Source organism: Antechinus flavipes, chromosome 3 (genome assembly GCF_016432865.1).
Source record: "Antechinus flavipes isolate AdamAnt ecotype Samford, QLD, Australia chromosome 3, AdamAnt_v2, whole genome shotgun sequence".
Taxonomy (NCBI): Eukaryota; Metazoa; Chordata; class Mammalia; order Dasyuromorphia; family Dasyuridae; genus Antechinus; species Antechinus flavipes.
This window is the reverse complement of record NC_067400.1, coordinates 523,881,662-523,902,401: the sequence shown is the minus strand read 5'-3', so window position 1 is coordinate 523,902,401 and position 20,740 is coordinate 523,881,662. Positions and strand designations below refer to the sequence as shown.

General features: G+C 38.2%; 1 protein-coding gene across 1 annotated transcript in view; it reads right to left on the bottom strand.

Moving 5' to 3' along the window:
* USP35 (ubiquitin specific peptidase 35) overlaps window positions 1-20,740 on the bottom strand; it is a 68,901-nt gene that overhangs the window by 12,345 nt on the left and 35,816 nt on the right. Inside the window, exons 8-12 of the mRNA XM_051987215.1 lie at window positions 11,054-11,155; window positions 7,502-7,660; window positions 6,163-6,356; window positions 4,180-4,273; window positions 1,163-1,269 (exon numbers count right to left, since the gene is read on the bottom strand). Coding sequence (XP_051843175.1) covers window positions 1,163-1,269; window positions 4,180-4,273; window positions 6,163-6,356; window positions 7,502-7,660; window positions 11,054-11,155 — 656 coding nt within the window. The remainder of the gene's footprint in view (window positions 1-1,162; window positions 1,270-4,179; window positions 4,274-6,162; window positions 6,357-7,501; window positions 7,661-11,053; window positions 11,156-20,740) is intronic.

Genomic DNA, 20,740 nt, shown 5'->3' with positions numbered 1-20,740 from the left:
GTTTGAAAAGGATCCTGGAACATAGATTTGTATAGCTGGAAGTCATTGTATGACACAGAAGCTCAATGGTTCTCAAGCTTTTGTTCTTAGTATCTTTATCTCTTAAGAATTATTGAGAATCTATCCAAAAAGTTTTTTGTTTATGTGGATTATATTTATAAATATTTACCATATTAGAAATAAAAATTAGTTTTGAATTTGTAGACCCTTTAACAAGGATTGTACAAGGTTCATTTCCCAGGCCTTCACAAAATGAATCAATATTTATTGGCCGAGTGCCTACACTGAGCAATGCCTTGGGCTGGGTGCTGGAGGAGATACTCTAACAAAGAAGAAAGCCTTCTCTTGCCTATCCACTGGAGGTTCTGAGAAACCTAGCTCTGAGAAAGAGTTCCTTTTTTCAGAAGGCTGTTTCAGGAAGTTGAAATTTTTGAAATTCAGGATGTTTCACCTGATGTCTAATCCAAGATGTCCAGCTGCAATGGGGAATCATTGGCCTCCTTCTGTGTTGACTGGTCACAAAACAATACTCACCAATATTCCCCTTCCATTCCCAACTTTGCATCATATCCACAATTTTTTCCTACAATAAATTAAACCTAGCTCCTTTCATTTTTAACATAAGCTAATACTCCAACTCAGGAAGTTGGATTTTTCTTAGAGATCCCTAGCATGATGGAAGCAGAGATGGACTCAACACCCATGACTCATGATTTTTCCTTATAATGCTGAGACGCTCAAAATTCTCTCTCTCTCTCTCTCTCTCTCTCTCTCTCTCTCTCTCTCTGTTTCTCTCTGTCTCTCTCTCTGTTTCTCTCTGTCTCTCTCTCTCTCCCTTTCTCTCTGTCTTTCTGCTTTTCTCTTCCTCTATCTGTCTCTTTCTGCCTTTCTCTGTCTGTTTCTTCTTTTCTCTCTGTTTCTCTCTCTCCTCTGTCTTTATCTCTATCTTTCTGTTTCTCTTTGTTTCTTTCTCTTTTCTCTCTTTTTACTCTCTTCCTTTCTCTCTCTGTCTATCTCTTTGTCTTTCTTTTTCTCTCTTTCTCTGTTGCTCTGTATGTCTTTGTCTGGCTTTTTCTCTTTCTATTGTCTTCCTTTCTCTCTGTCTCTCGGTCTCTCTTTGTCTTGGTCTCTGTCTGTCTCTCTTTCCATGATCTTTCCTTACCTATCCAACAGATACTTCAGGTACTCTGAGCAGTCCTGCTGGGCACCAGGGCTGAACCAGGGCGTCCAGGAGGCAGACAGGAAGCTCTCTGGGGAGACAGCAGGCCGCTAGCAGCAGAGGAAATAAAAGAAAGAAGATCTATGAAACAGGACACATCACGCCAACTCCCCATGCTCCAGGAGACAATCCATGCACTTCCCAGGCCCTCTGCATACTCCTCTTCCTCTAAGTCATCTTATCCTTCTTTAAACCCTTAGGAGGATGTGTAGACTAGGGGATTAAAAGTCAAAAGGCCTGTGCCTAAGTTCCAGCTTTGCCATTTGCAGCCTGGATAAAGCATTGTGGCGGGACAAAAAGAGTTTAGTTTTGGATTTGGAGGCCTTGAGTATGAAGTATAAAGCTTCTGCTGCAATTCATATGGCGACTCTGAATAAGTGACTTGACCTCTCTGGGCTTCCTTTTTTCCTATTTTTTAAAAATAAGATGAAGGCATTGGCCGAGATATTAAAGAAAGAGAAAAAATATTACTACACAAAATACAAAATATTTGGAGCAGCTCTTTTTGTAGTAACTAAAAACTCAAATTAAGGAAGTACCTTCAAGTGGGGACTAACTAAACTATGGCATATGAATGTAACAGCATTATTATCATGACATAAATGAAAAAACAGAGCATTTCAGAGAAAACTGGGAAGAACTTCTGTGAACTGATGCAGAGTGAAGTGAGTAGAATTAGAAAAACAATTTGTATAATGATAACATAATAAAGAAAAACAACTTTCAAAAACTGAAGAGCTCTGATTAATGCAATGATAAATCACAATTCCAGAGAGAATGATGATGAAGGATGATGGTCACCTTCTGCTAATCAGGGGATAGACTTAAAATACAGAAGGAAATGTACATGGCTAAAAGGAAAATGTGTTTTGCTTACATACACATAATTGTCATGATAATTTCTTTTAAATTATGTAATGGGGAGATGAGGAAAAGAAAATATTTGTTAACTGGAAAAAAATAAAATTCAATTTTAAAGGAATTAATAGGACAAAAAATTAAAAGAAAATAAATGCAAGACATGGGTGTTGATGATGCATGCTTGTAATAATTTCTGCTACTGGGAAGGCTGAGATCACTTGAGCTTGGAGTTCTGAGCTAACTGGGTGTGTACACTTAAACTCAGCACCAACAAGGTGCATCTCTGAGAGAAGGTGAAGGAAGGGGCAACACGTTGCCTAAGGAAGACCTATCTAGTTCAAGCTGAAACTGAACAGGTCAAAGCTTCCATGTAGATCAGCTGTCAGTAGTTACTGCACTTTCAACCTGGGCAAGATGGGAAGGCCCTATACAATCAGTCAGTAAACATTTATTAAGTACCTACTATATGCCAAACATTGTGCTAAATGCTGAGGATATAAAAAGAGACAAAAGATAGTCTGTGATCTCAAAGAGTTTACCTCAAAATAAACATGGAAGAAACTGAAAATGAAAAATAAATGAGGGAGTTGGATGAAATGATCTCTCAGGCCTCTTCTCTGTCTCTATCCTGTAATAACCCTAAACTGATTACCTCTCTTCTCGGGCCTTAGATTTCTCATCTGTAAAAAGGAAAAATCCAACTTTGATGTTAGGAAAAACTTCCTAACAATAAGACCTCCCCAGTATTTTCACCTTTTTGTTGTGTGTTATTTGGGGGGTTTTTTGTGTGTGTTTTCTTCTCTTTTGTTCTGATTTTTCTTATACAGCATGACAGATGTGGAAATATATTTAGAAAAATTGTACATGTTTAACCTAAATTGGGTTATTTGTTGTCTAGTGTAGCGGGAGGAAAGGAGGGAGGAAGAAAAATTTGGAACACAAGGTTTTGTAAGGGTGAATGCTGAAAACTATATTTGCATGTATTTGGAAAAATAAAAAGGTTTTATTAAAAAAAAATTAGAGCTCTAAAGTAGACTGCGATAGTTAGGAATTTCATTGGCGGTTTTCAAGCAGTTGTGGCAGGAATGGGTTCTCAGTAAATTATGGAAGGAATGGAATGATTTCTGTATGGTCCATGAGTTCCTTTTTAGTGCTAATATTCTGTGATTCTGTCCATAGGGCAGAACAGGGAGCCACAAGTAGGTATAAGGGTTTAGATTCTCACTAGATGGAAGGAAGAGCTTTTAATGACGACTATCTAAAAATAGAAAGAAGTGATTGCCTGAAGAGACTGTTACTTCCTTATCACCAGGACTTAGGGCATAGGCTGGATAACTATTTATTGGGAATGTTGTAGAGGGGATAACTATGGGGTAGTTATTTTCCACCTCTGAGATATTATCACTGGCTCCATTCCATTCCATTGCTCTTCAGATTCAGAGGGTGGGAAGGAAACAAACAAACAAGTCCAAATCTCACATTTCCCTGTCCACAACCTTACTGCACATATAGCGATGAATTATTTGAATTAACTTAATTAATTAAATTAATTTATTCAGACAATTAACATCATATACAGCCTCCTCCCCCTGGAATATCCATGCTATATGCAACCTTCTTACCCAGGAATATCCCTCTGCCATGCCAGCTCCCTTCTCTCTTGGTGAGTTACACCCAAGACCTCCATTTTGTGGAGGAATGGGGCCACACAGTTTCCATCTTTCTTCCTGTCTCTGCTTTTGACTACCTGGACTTCTACACTATGCCCCTGAGATCTAGATACCACCTCTCCTCCCATCCCTTAATTTTCAGCTCCCTTTTGTGTGTTGTGTATTCTTCCATTAGAATGTAAGCTCCTTGAGGGTAGGGACCATTTTTCTTTTAGCTTGTATTTTTATCTTGGTGCTTAATATAAAGATACTCTAATTCACATCTCTTACACAAAGTTTTCCCACAACAGTTTAGCTCATTGCACTCTCTCTCCCTCTAAATTATATTGCACATCTGTCTACTTGCCTAAGTCACTCGGCACATCCTGCAGTCTCATTGCTACCTGCCTTTACCCCCACATCCCGGGCAGTGAGGAGAGACTTAGTCACCTGACTGTGTTCAAGGAAGGCAAAAAGCCACTGCAACTTGGTCATCAGGGGCTGAGAATTGTCCTCAGGAAGATGCAGAACGCAGTGTCGGAAGCTCAAAACAAACCAGAGACACACAGGTTAGGAGACCTACTAGTAGCAGCTTGTAGGAGGGGCCAGAAGGGTTTGCACTGGAGAAGACTGGACTCAAGGGAGTGTCATCATGTATGTCAAGGATTATCACATGGAAACAGATTTTGGCTCTTTCTGCTTGACCCCAGAGAGTTAATAAATGGGTAATAATGCAGCTGATGCAGGGAGGCAGATTTTGGCTCAGAAGAATTTGTTTGTTTTGTTGTTGTTGATTTTAATGGGGAAGACAATCAGAGTGAAATGATTTGCCCAGGATTACACAGCTAGTAAATATTTGAAGCCAAATTTGAACTCAGGTCTGACTTCAGAGCTGATGCTCTATTCACTGGGAAAACTTTGTAAGAATTAGAGTTGAGGGTGGGCATCTGCCTCTGGAAATGAGAGGACAATGACATCATAGGATGTTAACATGAGAAAGGGCATTAGGTGTACTCATCCAGCTTAACAAACTCATTTTATAAGGAAAAACTAGAGAAAAATGGTATTTAAAGAGAAATTGGGCAAACCTGTCTTGAGGATATTGACACAGACAGAATTGAACTCAGAGCTGCAAACTTACGAGATGGTATATATAACAGAAAAGGAAACTGAGACCTACTAGTAGCAGCTTGTAGGAGGGGCCAGAAGGGTTTGCACTGGAGAAGACTGGACTCAAGGGAGTGTCATCATGTATGTCAAGGATTATCACATGGAAACAGATTTTGGCTCTTTCTGCTTGACCCCAGAGAGTTAATAAATGGGTAATAATGCAGCTGATTTGGCTCCCCCGCCAAGACTCATCAAGGTCACATAGGCAGAATTCGAATCTGGCTCTTCTGATTCAAAAACCCAGTTGATGGGCATGTGGGGTGAGGGGGATTCCTTCTGATGCCCTCAAATGATAGAAACTTTCAAAGATTGATCCCTTTAGAGACTGAGAAAAGAGAATGTTTCTATTTGGGGCACCCAATTGAATAGTAAAAAGGGAGGAATCTGGGGCAGCTAGGTGGTACAGTGGACAGAGTACTAACCCTGAAGTCAGGAAGACCTGAATTCAAATATTGCCTCAGATACTTAACACTTACCAGCTGTGTGACCCTGGACAATCACTTAACCCCAATTGCCTCAGCCAAAAAAAAAAAAAAAAAAAGGAAGGAATCACCTCGCTTGGGGTGCCCAGAGATGACAGGTGCCTCAAGATGTTTGCTAGGTCTCACAGAGCATGCGATACAATGAGGTACAGTGAGACCCAGACTGGATGCTGGGAGAAATGGCTCTCTCTAGTCCTGGCTTTGCTTCCCTCCTTCACTTTCTTCATCCACAAAACAAAGGGTAGAAGCTTTAACTGTCAGGAACTTTCCTATTGAAATGAGCTAAAATCTGCCTCCCTTGTAATGTCTATCCATGGTACCTTGCTCTATGCTCTGGGGCCAAGCAGAACGAGTCTGATCTCCCTCTTGCATATACGTGAAGATAAGTCTTGTCTCCTGGTGAAACACACCCTCGGATGCTTTGACTGATATTTCTATAGCACAGTCTCCAGGTTGTTCATCATCTTAGCGCTTGTCCTCTAGACACAAGCCCAGGTGGTCAATGTGAACTCCAGGGCTTTTTGATGGGATGGTAGCATGTTCACTGATATACACTTCTGGGTGGAGTGCTGAGCATCCAGGAGCTAGGAGCATGATCCAGCAGGCTAACTTAAACTTTACCCCCAAGCACTTTTCTGTTGGTCTGGGTACAAGCCAGACCCCACCTTGTCTAAGAACCTTTGGAACCAGCTACCTCCCAGAACCCCAATGGGGAAAGTGATGCCCTCCCTTCTCTCTCCTGCTAGAAGCAAAGTTAAGAAATGCCTTAGGGACTACTTACTCAGAGGCCATAAACAGAGCCTGGATCACACTGTTCATGTAACAGGTGTTCCCCAGGTTAATGAGGCCGATCTTGCCTGTGTCTGACTTGGCTGCCAGCCGGGGGTAGAAGCACACCAGCTCGTTCTTCTGGGAGGTCCAGGCATTCTGTCCCAGGAGCTGTTTGATCCTGTCTTCATTGGGAACATGGAGATCCTGGGGTGGGGGCAAAAGGGGAAGAAAGGGCACTGGGGCCAAGTCCCGAATGCCACCCTCACCTGGGAAGCCTCCCTGAACTGAATCCCCGGAAGCTCCATGCACTTCTGACCCACACAACAACACCTGAATGTGCAGAAGCAACTTGGAGGAGGGAAAGAATCCTGGGACAAGAATCAGGGGAGAGCTAGTTCAAATCCTGGCTTTGTTACTCACTAGCTGGGTGATACCAGGCACATCAATCAAACTCTCTGAGTTTCAATTTCTTGTATAAAACAGCTCTTGAGAGGAAGTGTCTATATCCTGTCCTAGAATTCTATATTTTAAAGTTCCTTCTATAACTCTAACATTCCTCCAGGACTAATATTCTTGTTCTAAAGTACCTTCCTGCTCTGACATTATATGTCCTAAGATCCCTTATGGGTAAAATATTCTGTGTTCTAAAGTCCCAACCAGCTCTTACATTTTATGTTCTAACATTCTGTGTTCTAAAAGTCATTTTTAGCTCTAAGGGTCTATGTTCTAGTCTCTTCTAATATTCTGTGTTCTAAAGTCCCTTTTAGCTTCAACAATGTATGTTCTAATCTCTTCAAGATCTAATATTTTATATTTTAGTATCCTTTAAAACTCCAATATTCCACGTTCTAACATCCTTTTCAGCCCTAATGGTCTATGTTCTGAATTTCCTTCTAGTTCTAATATTCTTTGTTCTAGACCTCACAAGTCTAATATTTTATGTTTTGAGATTCCTTCTATGTTCTAACTTCCCATGTTCTTAATTAAGTCCCTTTCACCTCTAACATTCTAAATCCTTGTTTCTTCTAAACCTAATATTCTATGTTCTAAAGTCCCTTTAGTTCTAACATTCTATGTTCTAATCTCATTTAATATCCTTTATAGTTCTAATATTCCATGTTCTAACATCCCTTTTAACCCTAACATTCTCTATTCTAAAGTTCCTGCTGGTGTTGACATTTTATGTTTCTTTTTAAGATAGCTCTGACATTCTATGGTTTGTGTTCTAGAGTCCCTTTCAGATATGTGACTCTGAATCAACAGTATGTCACAGACTTTTAAAAAATAAAAATAAAAAGCTCAGAAAACCTTTCCTTGTTACTCTTGAGAGATGGGTGTGGGGAACCCACCTTGATGGCCTCCATGACTGGCTCATACAGGTCCGGGAAGCCTGAGAAGCGGAACACCATGCAGTGGATCAGCTCTGCTAGCTCTTCCAGGCAGTTTGCTCGGGAGTTGGAGTCCTCTTCCGCCAGGGAGGCCACCATTTTTGGGATGTGTGGGAGAAGCTGTGAGGACCACAAGAAGCTTGGCATGACTGTAGAGACTTTGGAATGGAACAACATGGCACCAGACCTAAAGTCAGGAAAATTTGAGTTCAAATCTCCCCTCAGACTCCTACTAGCTGTATGATCTGAGCAAATCATTTAATTCCTGACTATCTTGATTTCCTCAATCGTAAAATAGAGGTGATAATAGTACTTATCTTCAGAATTGTTGTATCAAATAAAACAATATTTGTAAAAATACTTAGTATAGTATTTGGCACATAGAAAGTCCTTTAAAATTTTAGTTATTATAATAGAAATCCAGGTTTCTGGACTTCTTATTCTGGCCCTTTTCAGAGCCTCAGTTTTCCCATTTGTAGTAGGTGCTGTCTACCACAAAGTCTTCCTCTGATGCTTCATGGAGGCATGGAGGTGACCTGAGACATACCAATGGAGTCCAGGCTCGGCAATGTTCTAATAGGCCAGAAAAGTTTTGAATACCAGCTTAGCAGTGGATATTTATGTATCAGCTAAGAACCAGTATCATCTGAAGGGGGGGAGGGAAAGAGGGAGGGCGCGGAGCTCATCACCAACTAGATTATTAAATGTTCTGGCTTACAACTCACAAAGACTATCCAAGAGGTGATAGGACTGCACTTTATATCAATGGAGGGGGCAAAAAAGCAAGGGGTTTGAGTGGGTGGGTGGGTGAGAATGGTGCAAAGTATCTGAACTTAATATCCTAAGGACTTGGGTTCAAATCCAAGTATTTATTAGCCAGATGACTGTAGGTAAAACACTGTACCTCTGTCAGTCTCAGTCTCCTGATGTGTAAAATAGGGTTTTCTGCTGCATCCTACACAGGGCTTTTGTGAGAATCCACAAAAAGGTAAATTCCTCAAGAGTGGTGATTATGTAATTATTTTATTCCTATCCCATGTCTAGTATAGAATCTAGCATATGGCAAGTGCTTAATAAATATTTGCTTGGCTGACTGGTTAAAAGGCCATGTATTTTACATATGCATGTGGGGTTTGGAAATCTTAAAGTGTGGCATGAAACTAAAACAAAATAATATTTTATCATATATTACTATTATTCTTTAGGAAGAGCATATCATGGGGCTGAAAGGGCTTACACAAAAGAGAATCCTTAATAAGCTTGAAGACTGAATCATTGGGTAAGCTGATACTAGGATAACCCTATATAGGATCCAGATTTTTAAACTGTGGGTCACAACCCCATATAGGGTCTCCTAACTCAATATGAGGGTCATAAAACCATGACTTATTATCAGTGAATATTTGATTTATATGTCTTAGATGCCTTTACACCCAAGTCACATAAAAATTTCTTGGTCAAAAAGGGGTAGCAAGTGGAAAAAGTTTAAGAAGTCCTTCTGTAGGAAACAACACTCACTGGGAGGTATTGAGGTCTGGGTTGCTAGTTGAAGGAATGAGGTATATTATTAATTATCTGATCCCAGCCAGGGGATTACTAAGATATTTTAAAACAATGCAAAACAGGATTTCTAGTAGGGAGAGATCTCATTGTCATTGTATATTCAATACACAGGAAAACACCCCATTTCTTGTTTATTTGGTTCCCTACTCTGCCCCATCTCTATCCCATCCCTAGCCCCACTTTTCTCTGCCTTTTGAATTCTCACTTAGCTTTTGTGTGGGTGTGTATGTGAGGCAGTTGGGGCTAGATCACACAGTTAATAAGCATCAAATGTCTGAGGCTAAATTTGAACTAAAGTCTTTCTAATTCCAGAGCTGGTGCTCTATCCACTACCCCATCTAATTGTTTCTTTTTCTTTCTCTTTTCTGAAATTCTTTGTTCTAAGCTCTCTCCCAGCTCTGAAATCCATGTCCTAAAGTCCCTTATCCCTCCATTCTAAGATGCCCTTCTGGCTTTAATTTATGCTTTTCCTCTACTTGTGGGCTCTATAGTTATCATCTTCCTTATTATTTTATTTTTAAAAAATAGATAAAAGCCATTCCTCTCCTTTTCAGCAAAGCTCTGAGAAGATGAGGAAACACTCATTTCATATACCAAGAAAACTTTAAAAATATGACTCTTTCTGGATTTCTCTCCCCCTCCCACCTTTTTTTCAGGAGCATTCTCACACTAAGGGCTTGAGCTCCCCCTACTGGCTTAGTGTAGCTCATGCCACAAACTCCCCCCAACCTGACTTCCCATTAATATTACAATCCATACAGATTAACTTCTTGTTGAAAAAATCCTGGAGACCCTATTTCAGAGGGGTTTTTTTTGGGGGGGAGGGTGGTCCTTCCTTATCTGACACAACTCTAGTTTCTCAGGTCTCCAAATTCAACAGATATTTATCAAATGTGTGCAAGGACGAAATTGGATCCAGTCTTCAGTCTAAATGGACAAAACTGTAAAGAAGACAATGTTTCAATTCCTGAGAATGGGAAGGGATGAGATTAAGGGCACAAATAGAGAGATTTGCCTTATTATGGAGAAGAGCCATTTTCACTTTGAGATGTAGGATAATGATTCAAAGCATGAAATTTAAAGGGGTGAGGAAAGGAAGCTTGTTAAGTGACTTTCCCAAGTTCACATAGCTATGCAATAGCCATTTATTGAATTGAAGAAAAAAAGTGAAGGCAAATTTTCTCTTCGTATGACCTTCTATCTTACCCAGTGCCAGGAAGCTACATGAAAACAGGCTGGGTAAGATGGGCACAAGAAATTGGGGTAATACGCTTGCATAAGAAATTGGAATAATAACCTTTGCATGAGAAATTGGAATAGTAGCCCTTGCACAAGAAATTAGAATAAAAATCTTTGCACTACCTAGCCCACAAGGTTGTTTGTGAAGGAAAGGCAGGATACAGACTGGAAGAATAGAGAATTGTTATTATGAAAACTATGAAGATAGGTTCCTAGTGTCCTACTTACTCCATTTGCTGCCACCCTACCTTGCCTTCATCCAAAAATGCAGAAAACCAGGAGAAAAATGGTAAGAGTTAACAGACCCTTCACTGTTAGCACAAAGGACTGATCTCAGGGAATAGTACCAACAATAAAAACAACAGCTAGTATTAATATTGTGTTTTAAGGTTTACAAAAATCATCTCATCTTATTCTCACAACAACCCTAGGAAGGTAAGTGCTATTATTATTCCCATTTTACAGCTGAAGAAACTGAGGCAGAAATTGGTTGACTTGCCTAGAGTCAGACAACTAATAAATGTCTAAGGCTTGCTTTGAACTAAGGTTTTCCTGACTCTAAGTCTTATGCTCTACAGCCAATGGAAAGAGGTCAGGACATCCAGCCCAGCCACTTCTTTTGGCTACCCTTTTCCCTACTCTCCAATCCCATCTATACCTGCAAAAAAGAGATGTCCCAGATGTGCAGTCTGGCTTGCACAAGCTCCTTACCAGGTGGAAGGCTTCATGGGAGTGCTGGAAACTCAGAAGCATATACTTGAGAACAGACAGCGCAGCCTCCCTCACAATGGGATACAGCAGTTTGGAGAAAACCTAAAGAACATAGAATGCTAGGATGTTAGAAATGGAAGAGATCTTAGAACAGGGAATGTTAGAGATCTGAACATAGAACATTAGAGGTGGACGGGAACTTAGCACACGGAATGTTAGAATACTGACTTATAATGTCAGAGCTGGAAGGGACCTTAGAGCAAAGAATGTTAGAACACGGAACACAGAATGTTAGAGTAGTATGGCAGAAGAAATCATGGCAGATGGATGGATGGAATACTATTGTGCAATAAGAAATGATGAAGAGAATGGTTTCAAAAAAACCCAGGAAGACTTATATATGAACTGATGCAGTCAAGTGAGCAGCAGCACCAGGAGCACAATCTACATAGTAGCAACAACACTATAAAGACAAACCACTGGGAAAGAGGTAAGAACTTTGATCAATGCAATGATCAATCACAATTCCAGAGAAGGGATGATGAAGCATGCTACCCACCTCCTGAAAGAGAGGTGACGAATTCAGGGTGCAGAATAAAATGAGAGATATATTTTTGGATGTGACTAATGCAGAAATATGTTTTGCTTAACTAAGCATATTTGTTACAAAGGTTTTGCCTTTTTTTTAATAGGGAAGGGAGGTAAGAGGGAGGAAAAATAGATTTTGTTAATTGAAAAAAGGAAATTAAAAAAAAAAAGGTTAGAGATATAAAGGGTCTCAAAACACAGAACACCGAACAGAGAATTACAAAGTCCAACCAAAATGCTTCATATTATTTTAATTTTTACTTTTTAAAATCCCAAACTTTAAAAAACACCAAATAAAATTAGCATTTCCATACACACAGTAGAATAGAGAAAGAAGATTATACAAAGTTTATTAGATACTTTTGTTTATAAACATATAATCAATTTAACATGCTATTTTAAAAACTCTCCTCAAAATCTCTCATTTGAAAGATAAAGGAATTCCACAAAGTAGGAGGGATTTCAGAACACAGAAACTTAAATCTGGAAGACAACTTGAGAACACGCTTTAGAATGTCACAATCTTAAGGAATCTTAAAACACAATACTATTAGAGCCAGGATTTTAAGAACATAATTTTAAAACTAAAGAAAACACCTTAGTGATCCAATTCTCCTCATTTCACATGTAAAGAACCGAGATCCACAGAAAGATGATTTGCTCAGAGTTATACAGCTGGTAAACAGTTGAACAAAGGTGAGACTTCTAGGCCATTACTCCTGTTGTGGGCAAATAGCTCTCTTGAGAGCTTCTAGGCCCAGGTGTGAAGAGGAATAAATCTCCCTTTCACCTAGACTGCCTTCTTTTTTGTACCAGTCCAGAAAATCTTGCCATCTTAGATATCCTGGGAAGAAACAGGTATATACCAGTTGGTGGAAGGTCAGTTTGGGATGGGCCTCCTCAACCCAGTGTATACTGGAACTGGAAACCTGGGTTCTAAGCATGGGTCTCCTACCAGTTCAATGCATGACCCTGAGCAAACCAGTAGAACTTGGACCTCAGTTTTCCTCTCGTGTTTAATAGAACAATAATACTTATTCTCAACAGACTTCACAGGACTATTTCAAAGCACAACATAATATATGTGAAGTGTTTTGAAAAGTAGAAATTGATAGAAAAAAAAAGGCTCTCGTTTTTATCATGAATATCATTACCATCAACTAAGTAACAAACAGCCTGTCGTCAGAAGACTAGCCACCAGCTGATGAATTTTTTTGGCCACAGCATCTCATGAAGGTCTTCTACTAAGGCATGGAGAGGCGAGGAGTTGCATCGGTGAAGGGAGAACCCACAATGATCAAGTCAGGGATCCTTGAAGTCTCAAAGCATCTACACAAGGACCCAAGACTCTGATACATCATACGTTCTGTATCGAGTAGGGATGGAACATGGGAAAATCCTCCACTCTTTACTGTCCAGTTTGGCCCAACCCGACATTGCCACGATTCTTTACACGGATCCTCTGCTGTAGCCAGATGGTCCTCCTCTGCCATGGTTCTGGAAGACCATTTAACTCTGCCTAGAACACCCTTCCTTAGCATTCAAGGCCCAGCTTGTGTCCCACTACCCTCCAGAAGGTCTTCCCTAACTGTGATCTCCCTTTTCTCATCTCCTATTATCTGGTCTGCACTAGTCTGGTCTCTGTATAGTTTCCTGTTTCACAAATCTTCAAATCAACTCCTCTTGTTAATAATAAAGAGAACTCAACTTTCATTAACAAACAACAAGTATTTACTAAGTGTCTACTATGTATCAGGTACAATGCTAAGCACCAGGGAAGACAAGAGAAGGAAACAATGAAACAATCCCTACTCCCAAGGAGTTTACATTCTAACACAAGCACATATAAAAATATATCTAGCATAAATAGAAAGTAAATAAATTCAAATAGGTATCAAGGAGTTAAATACAAAGTAGCTTGGGAGGGAGGGCACTCACAGAAGGGCATGGGGGACAGGGAGACACATCAGGAAAAGCTTCATGCAGAAGATGTTATATGAATTACACATTAAGAGAAGGACTCTAGCAAACAAATGAGGAGTATATCCCAGATACTGTGGGCATTCCAAGGCTTATAAAGTATCTTCCTCACAACCCTGCTGTGTGTGTAGTGGGAAGGACAGGTATTATTCCTATTTTACAAATGGGATAATTAAGGTTCAGATGAACTAACTGACTTCTACATAATCACCAAGCTAAGGGACTAGAACCAGGATTTAAATTCAGGTCTCCTGACTTCAGCATAGCTCCAAAGCAGCTAGGTAGTAACCTGGATAAGTCTTAAGCCTGGAGTCAGGAAATTCTGAATTAAAACCCCAATCTCAGACACTTAGTAGCAGTGATAGGCAAGTTACTTTACCTGGCTCTGCCCCTGTTTTTTCTCATTTATAAAATGGGGATAATAAGGAGGACATCTGCTTCTTAAGGTTGTTGTGAAGATCAAATGAGATAATATATAAAACACTTTGCAAACTTTAAAATGCTATATGAATGCTAGTTATTAAACTATTATTTGTTATTATTAAGTGATTATTAGATACTTAGTACTGATTTGCTGTGTGATTCCTACATTTTAGGTAGGTAAGAATGTTGTCCTGATTTTCTTCAACTAAATTTTATTTACTCGAATATTCAATTATTACCAGACTAAAGATGGGAGGAGGTGCTGCTAATAGTTCCAAAAGGGAGTGTAAGCCTCTCTCTTGTACTGTAGTTGCTTGAAAGGAGCAATTAAAAACAGAAAAAGACAGAACTACTGGCCTGCTGACTGTGCTATTTGTTTTAGAAAGGGAATAGTAATTCAGGTGAGACCTCTGTGATACAGAAGCATTTCTTGATAGCTTTCCCTTGTGTATCTCAGTTTCCCCGTGGGCTATGTATTTCTGGAGATTTATAACTGTGCTCCAAGCTGCTTGAGGTCACACAGCTGATGAACACAGAACATAGAAGAAGAGTCTGTGAGTCCATTGTGTACTGTGTACTTGGGTTAAAAGTTGAGGCAACCTGGCAGGCAGGTCTTGAGTTTCTAATACTAATGAACAGAAATGAAAATCTTCATAGGAGTCCATATAAAATTTCCTCTGATGTCAGACCAGAGACTGGTGGTTTCAAAGTCTTAGGGAATGGGCACTGAAGGAACGTTTGGGGAAGATATGGCTTGGTCATAGTGATGCTAGCCAGTTATCTGGTTAGCAGGAATAACCTGGAGAGATATCCAGTGAAGAAGAAGAAAGAAGAGGAGAAGGAGGAAGAGAAGAAGAAGAGGAGGAAGAGAAGAGGAAGAGGAAGAGGAGGAAAAAGAGGAGGAGGAGGAGAGTAGAGGACAAGGAGGAACAGAAAAAATAGAGGACAGAATATTTAGAAGAAGTTGATTAGCATTATGAAATGCTGAAGAGAAGCCAAGATGAATGAGGATTGAGAAATCATTGTTAATTTTGGAAAGGGCAACTTTGATTGGATGATGTGGTTAAAAGTCAGATTTCAAAGGATTAAATGAGTGAACTAATTCTACTTCTTGGCAGCTCCTGCTGGTATTAGTTCTGCCTTTTAGGACCACATGGAATAGATCTAATCCCTCTATGACACAATAGCCCTTCAGACATTTAAAAAAAAAATTCTTGGTATTTTAAATAAGGAAACAAACAACAACAACAACAACAACAACAACAACAAAAAACCTCATCAACCTTCACTCTGCCTGTGTCCCTATGTCTATTACTTCTTAGCAGAGAAGTTATTAGCTACCATAGAGATTCAGAGCCTCTCTTGATTAATCTGTCTCTTCCACATACTTTTCACTTCTGCCAAATTCAAGTACTCTACACTCATGCCTAAGGAGCAGGACAACTACTCAAACATATGCATAGAATAGCAAACATTTTTGTGAATAAAATAAATACTTATCAACATCTTAGAGTATCTTATCACTGTTCATGGCAGGAACAGAACTGGAATTCAACTATTTTTTTTAAACATGGAAACTAGTATCAATTTATAGAAAAAGGAAAATAGAATTTTTAAAATATGATAACCATACAGGATCAAAAACATTTTTTAAAAACCAATTTACTTTTAAATATGTGGATTTTAGACATCTATTAGATTTCATTCCAATTTCTGAATCTGATAATTGCAAAAATCTATTTGTGTTTCAGGAAAACATGTTTATTCTTAATGTGAACTTACGTTAACTGGATTATTCCCAGGACCCCTGATTCACTATGTTCTCACCTACTCTATGCTTCTGGCCACCTTTCTCCCTATAATTAGATTCTCTCCCCCAACTCTTCCCTTTAACTTTTAAAACCCAATTCAAAACTTAGGCAGCCTTCCCTAACTGCATCATCCCCTTCTCCAAAGACCGTAACTCTGGATTCCACAAGCCAACTTTGCTTAGCAACTCTTTAATGCACTTATCATGTAATGTGGTATATTATCTGTGTTGGACTCTTAATTGCTTTAAGTGCTACCTCCTAAAGGAAGGCTTTCCTAAAACCTCAGTGATTAGCATTTCTCCCTTAAAGTTACTGCTTACATATTTTGTCTTGACTTATCTATGTATATATCTTATCTCCATAGCAGAATGTAAGCTCCTTGAGGATAGGGTGTTCTTATGTCATCCCCAGTGCCTACCACACTGTGGGCACTTAGTAACTCTTTGGTGAACTGAAATATCCCCCCATGAGCTCCATTAGGGGCAGAGATGGTTTATTATGTGTTTTGTGTTGTTTCCAGCACTGAGCATGGCACTTTACCTCCAGTAGGATCTTAGTCAATGTTTATTGCATGACAGTGATTTGAACTGGGCCAAGGAGCAAGGTTCTCATGCTCTCTCATACTACAACTAAGCTACCAGGGCTCTCTATATTTGGCACAGTAGGTATGACTGAGTCTGAGAAGTCTGCTATAACCTTATTCCAAAGCTTTCAGCAGCTCCTTGCATGGGATCATAAGATACAGAGCTAGAAGAGACCTAAGTCTGCTCTTTTCATTTTGGGAATGAAGAAACTAGGACTTCTGAAATGAAGTGGATTACCCAAGGTCAATAGTGGAAGAGTTAGGGTTCAAATCCAGACTATATGAGTTCAGAACCACTATTCCTTACTTGGTCTTGCAGACCTTCCATAATTGGGTACCATCCAAACTTTTCTAGTTTCTTCTCACCCTGTTTTCCTTCCTGTAACCAACATTCCAGTTAAATAAATGATCCTTCAAAGCTGAAGTAATATCTTTCCTTTTCCAGGGAGCCTCCCAGTTTCCTTCTAAAAATAACAGACAAAAATCCCGATACTCAAAATACAGAACTGAACCATAAATTGTTCTGGAATCATACTATGATCACAAATCAAATTGTTGCCCTCAATGGCCACAGTGATCCATAAAAACCTAAGAATTATGTTTTTAGTAAATATTGCTGTAGCAGATACTCATAATTTCCAAGCTATATGAAATGAAAACATTTCAAAATATAGAGACCTAGGACAGGAGATCAAAATCATTTGGAAACAAGAGGAGGTATGTGCCATCCCTATTGTCTTGTCTGCTGCTGGAAATTTAAATGAAACTAACAGGGATTAGCTTGCATCCTGCTGCTTTTATTATTCAAGCTTAAAGGTATTTTATTCACCAGTATAACATCAAATATAAAAAGCAAGATAATAAATAAAGTAGCAAATAATAATCTTTCATCCCAGAACTGTTTCTATCCGAACCCCATCAAGAAAGATGAGAATAAGATGATAATAAAAATAAAAACTTATTTTAGCCACTTGTGCTATAGTTCACAATTTTCCTCAGGACCCCTTCTATCTAAACTCTATCAAAAAAGATAGGAAAGATGAAAAAATAGTAATGAGAAAAATAGTAAATACTGGTAACAGGCAAAACACCATTGGATTTGTCAAACATGAAAGACAAAACTGTCTACTTGAAGAGGGAGCCCATGAAGCAGTTAAGATCAGAAATGGAATCAAAAGGCCCTCCATGGGCAACATCCTAATAAACTTGGCCAACAATATATAGATAAAGAAACATATAATACAGGGTTATGTGGATTGTTTACAGAAATGGAAGTATTTATGATGGCAATTCAAGGCCACTAAAAATTATAGAAGAGTTGTAGAATTCATCCTTAATGATCAATGCACATGATACAAAGACATGGTGGAAGCAATACAATACAGTACATCACTGCAGGGTGAAAAAATTTAGCTCTATTGAATACCTGGCAAGACATTCCCTTCTAGTTAGAATAATACATTAGAAGCTCAGTGATTTTCATGGAACAGTAGACAAGAAATATCCATACTAGAAACAAAGGCCTTAAAAATTCCTGGAGAATTCATCTGACAAAATGAATTAGAACTGGACCATTATCACAAACTGAACTTTTGTTCCATAATTACCTGGATATAAACTTGTTCCATAAAAACTTAAGAATTTAAGGGTATATTTAATAACTGTTACCCTACTAAATAAACATTATCTCCAATGTATTAAAGAGAAAATTTCAATGAAACGTCTTCAAAGGATCTAGCAGAGAAGATCAAAATCATATAGGAATATAGTTATCATCCCTGATGTTTTTTCTGCTTTAAGATGTGAGCAAAGAACATATTTAACATATATAGGACTGCTTGCCATCTTGGGGGGGGGGCAGGGATGGAGGGAGAGAGGGGAAAAAACGAAACATAAGCGAGTGCAAGGGATAATGTTATAAAAAATTACCCTGGCATGGATTCTGTCAATACAAAGTTATTATTAAATAAAATAAAATTTAAAAAAATAATAATAAAAAAAAAGAGGAGAAAAAAAAAAAGATGTGAGCAAAGGAAAATTTCAATGAGCTTACAGAGGATTGATTACTTTTCAGCCCAATACTTTTATTTAGCTAAAAACTGTTTTGCTTATTTGTAGAATAGTAATAATTTTTAAAATTGTAGAAGAGATCCAATAATTCTGGAAAGCAATTTGGAATTATGTCCAAAGGGCTATAAAACTGCATATTCTTTGACCCAGATCTTTTTGTGCCAGCAAAGAATTGAAAAATGAGTGGATTACCTATCAATAGAGGCTGAATAATTTACAGTATGTGAAAATAATGAATATTATTGTTCTATAAAAATGATGAATAGGCTTATTTTAGAAAAGCCTGGAAAGGTTTACATGAACTGATGCTGAAAGAAACAAGAAGAAACAGGAAAACACTGTACACAGCAACAAGATCATGTGATGATCAACTATGATAAACTTGGTTTTTCTCAGCAATTCTGTGATTCAAGACAATTCCAATAAACTCTGGATGGAAAACATCATCCATATCCAGAGAGAGAACTATGGAGACTGAATGTGGATCAACACATACTATATTCACTTTTTTTCTTCTGTTTTTTTTTCCTCCTAGTTTTCCCCTTTTATTCTGATTTTTCTCTCCCAACATGACTTATATGAAAATAGAATTAATTGATATACATGTATAACCTAAAAGAATATTTTAAAATCATAGCAAAATATAACTTGTTCTAGGTCTGTTTCTATCTGAGCCCTGTCAAAAAAGATAGAAAATAAATTATAAATAATAACTTCAAAGCCCAACTAATCATCTGTGCCACTCTAGGGACAGAGAATGTATGTGTATATGTTGGGGGCAAGGGAGTTATGACAAAAGATTGTGATTCTTATAATTACAGTCAGAGGATGTCAAAGTAGACTCCTGAACCCACATAGCTGTAAAGGCCTGACAAAAATTCTGAAACACTGATCAACTGGATTCTGATTATATTGCTGAGTGAATTAGCATCCTGGAGAGAGTGATGTAACTGCCCCTATAAATCTAAGAAAAGTGAGTAGAGGGTTATTGGCTCATGCTACTCCAAACTCTAATGATAGTAAACTTGATACAGAGGATAGAAGAATAAGTGGCTCTCCTTATATTCTGGTATCACAAGAATGCAAGATATTTCAGAACAAATCAAGAATCCCAGTATCCCAGAAATTCTTCAGCACAGAAATTGCAGACCATTAAAGTAGACAAATCGTAAGTATGCATGAAAGGTTGAAGTTATGAAATACTCTCATTATGTACCAATATTATGTATGCCATAATAAAATTTGTAAACAGATCTTACTAATTATAAGCAAGAATATCATTCACATTTTGCGCATGTTATCCTCAGCTCCAAGTCACATAATAATGAGTTGTAGATCAGTGCAGGACAATGATAAAAAATAACTTCATTCCCAAATCCAGATAGGATGAAATAGGAAGAGAAGCTAAAGATGAGGTTCCCTGCAGAGGGAAAAGCTAAAATAACCTGAAGATATAAAAATCTATATTTAATCTACATTTAAGTCAAGAAAGGCTACTCAATAACAAAAAGGATGCCCCTAAAACTCTGGTGTCTCCAATGGATTTGAAAGGGAGATGGGCATTCTCAGAAATGAATTCTGAAAAGCTCTTTTTGAATTTGATGATATAAATTCAATGACTAGGCCACCTATACAAAAACAGTAATTTTAAAAAGCTGACATTTAGTCATCATAAATGATTGCATTTTTGCATAACATTTGAGAGTGTGAAAAGAGCTCAGAACTCATACAAAACTTATACCAAAAAAAAAAAAAAAAATACACTGAGGTCATGCTATGGCAAAGACCACAGGAGAAAAGGTGGAGCTAACCAAGAATATTCCTAAAGAGAGATGTTAAATACTACAATGGCAGAAATACATTTCACCTTATTAAAGACCAAGGGAGAGATATTGGAAGATTTATCAATAGCTAGTCTGTAAATACAATAGAATCCTTGAATAACATATTGCTCAATGAAATCCAACCAAAAAAAAAGAACAACAACAACAAAAAATCCCTTCAACATTAACTAAACTTATACCAGAGAGGTTTGAGAACAATATAAGAACAAATAAGTTAAAGGAGAAAAAGAATCCCAAAAATAGAAGAATGTGAAAATTTTCTGGTTGTCTATATGTTTTTAAGTAGTATGACAGAATGAAAAAGCAAATCAGATTGAACACAAAACAAAAAGCCTGGAAACTGATATAATAAGCAGTTTTCTCATGGTAGGAAAATGAAAATCTGGTT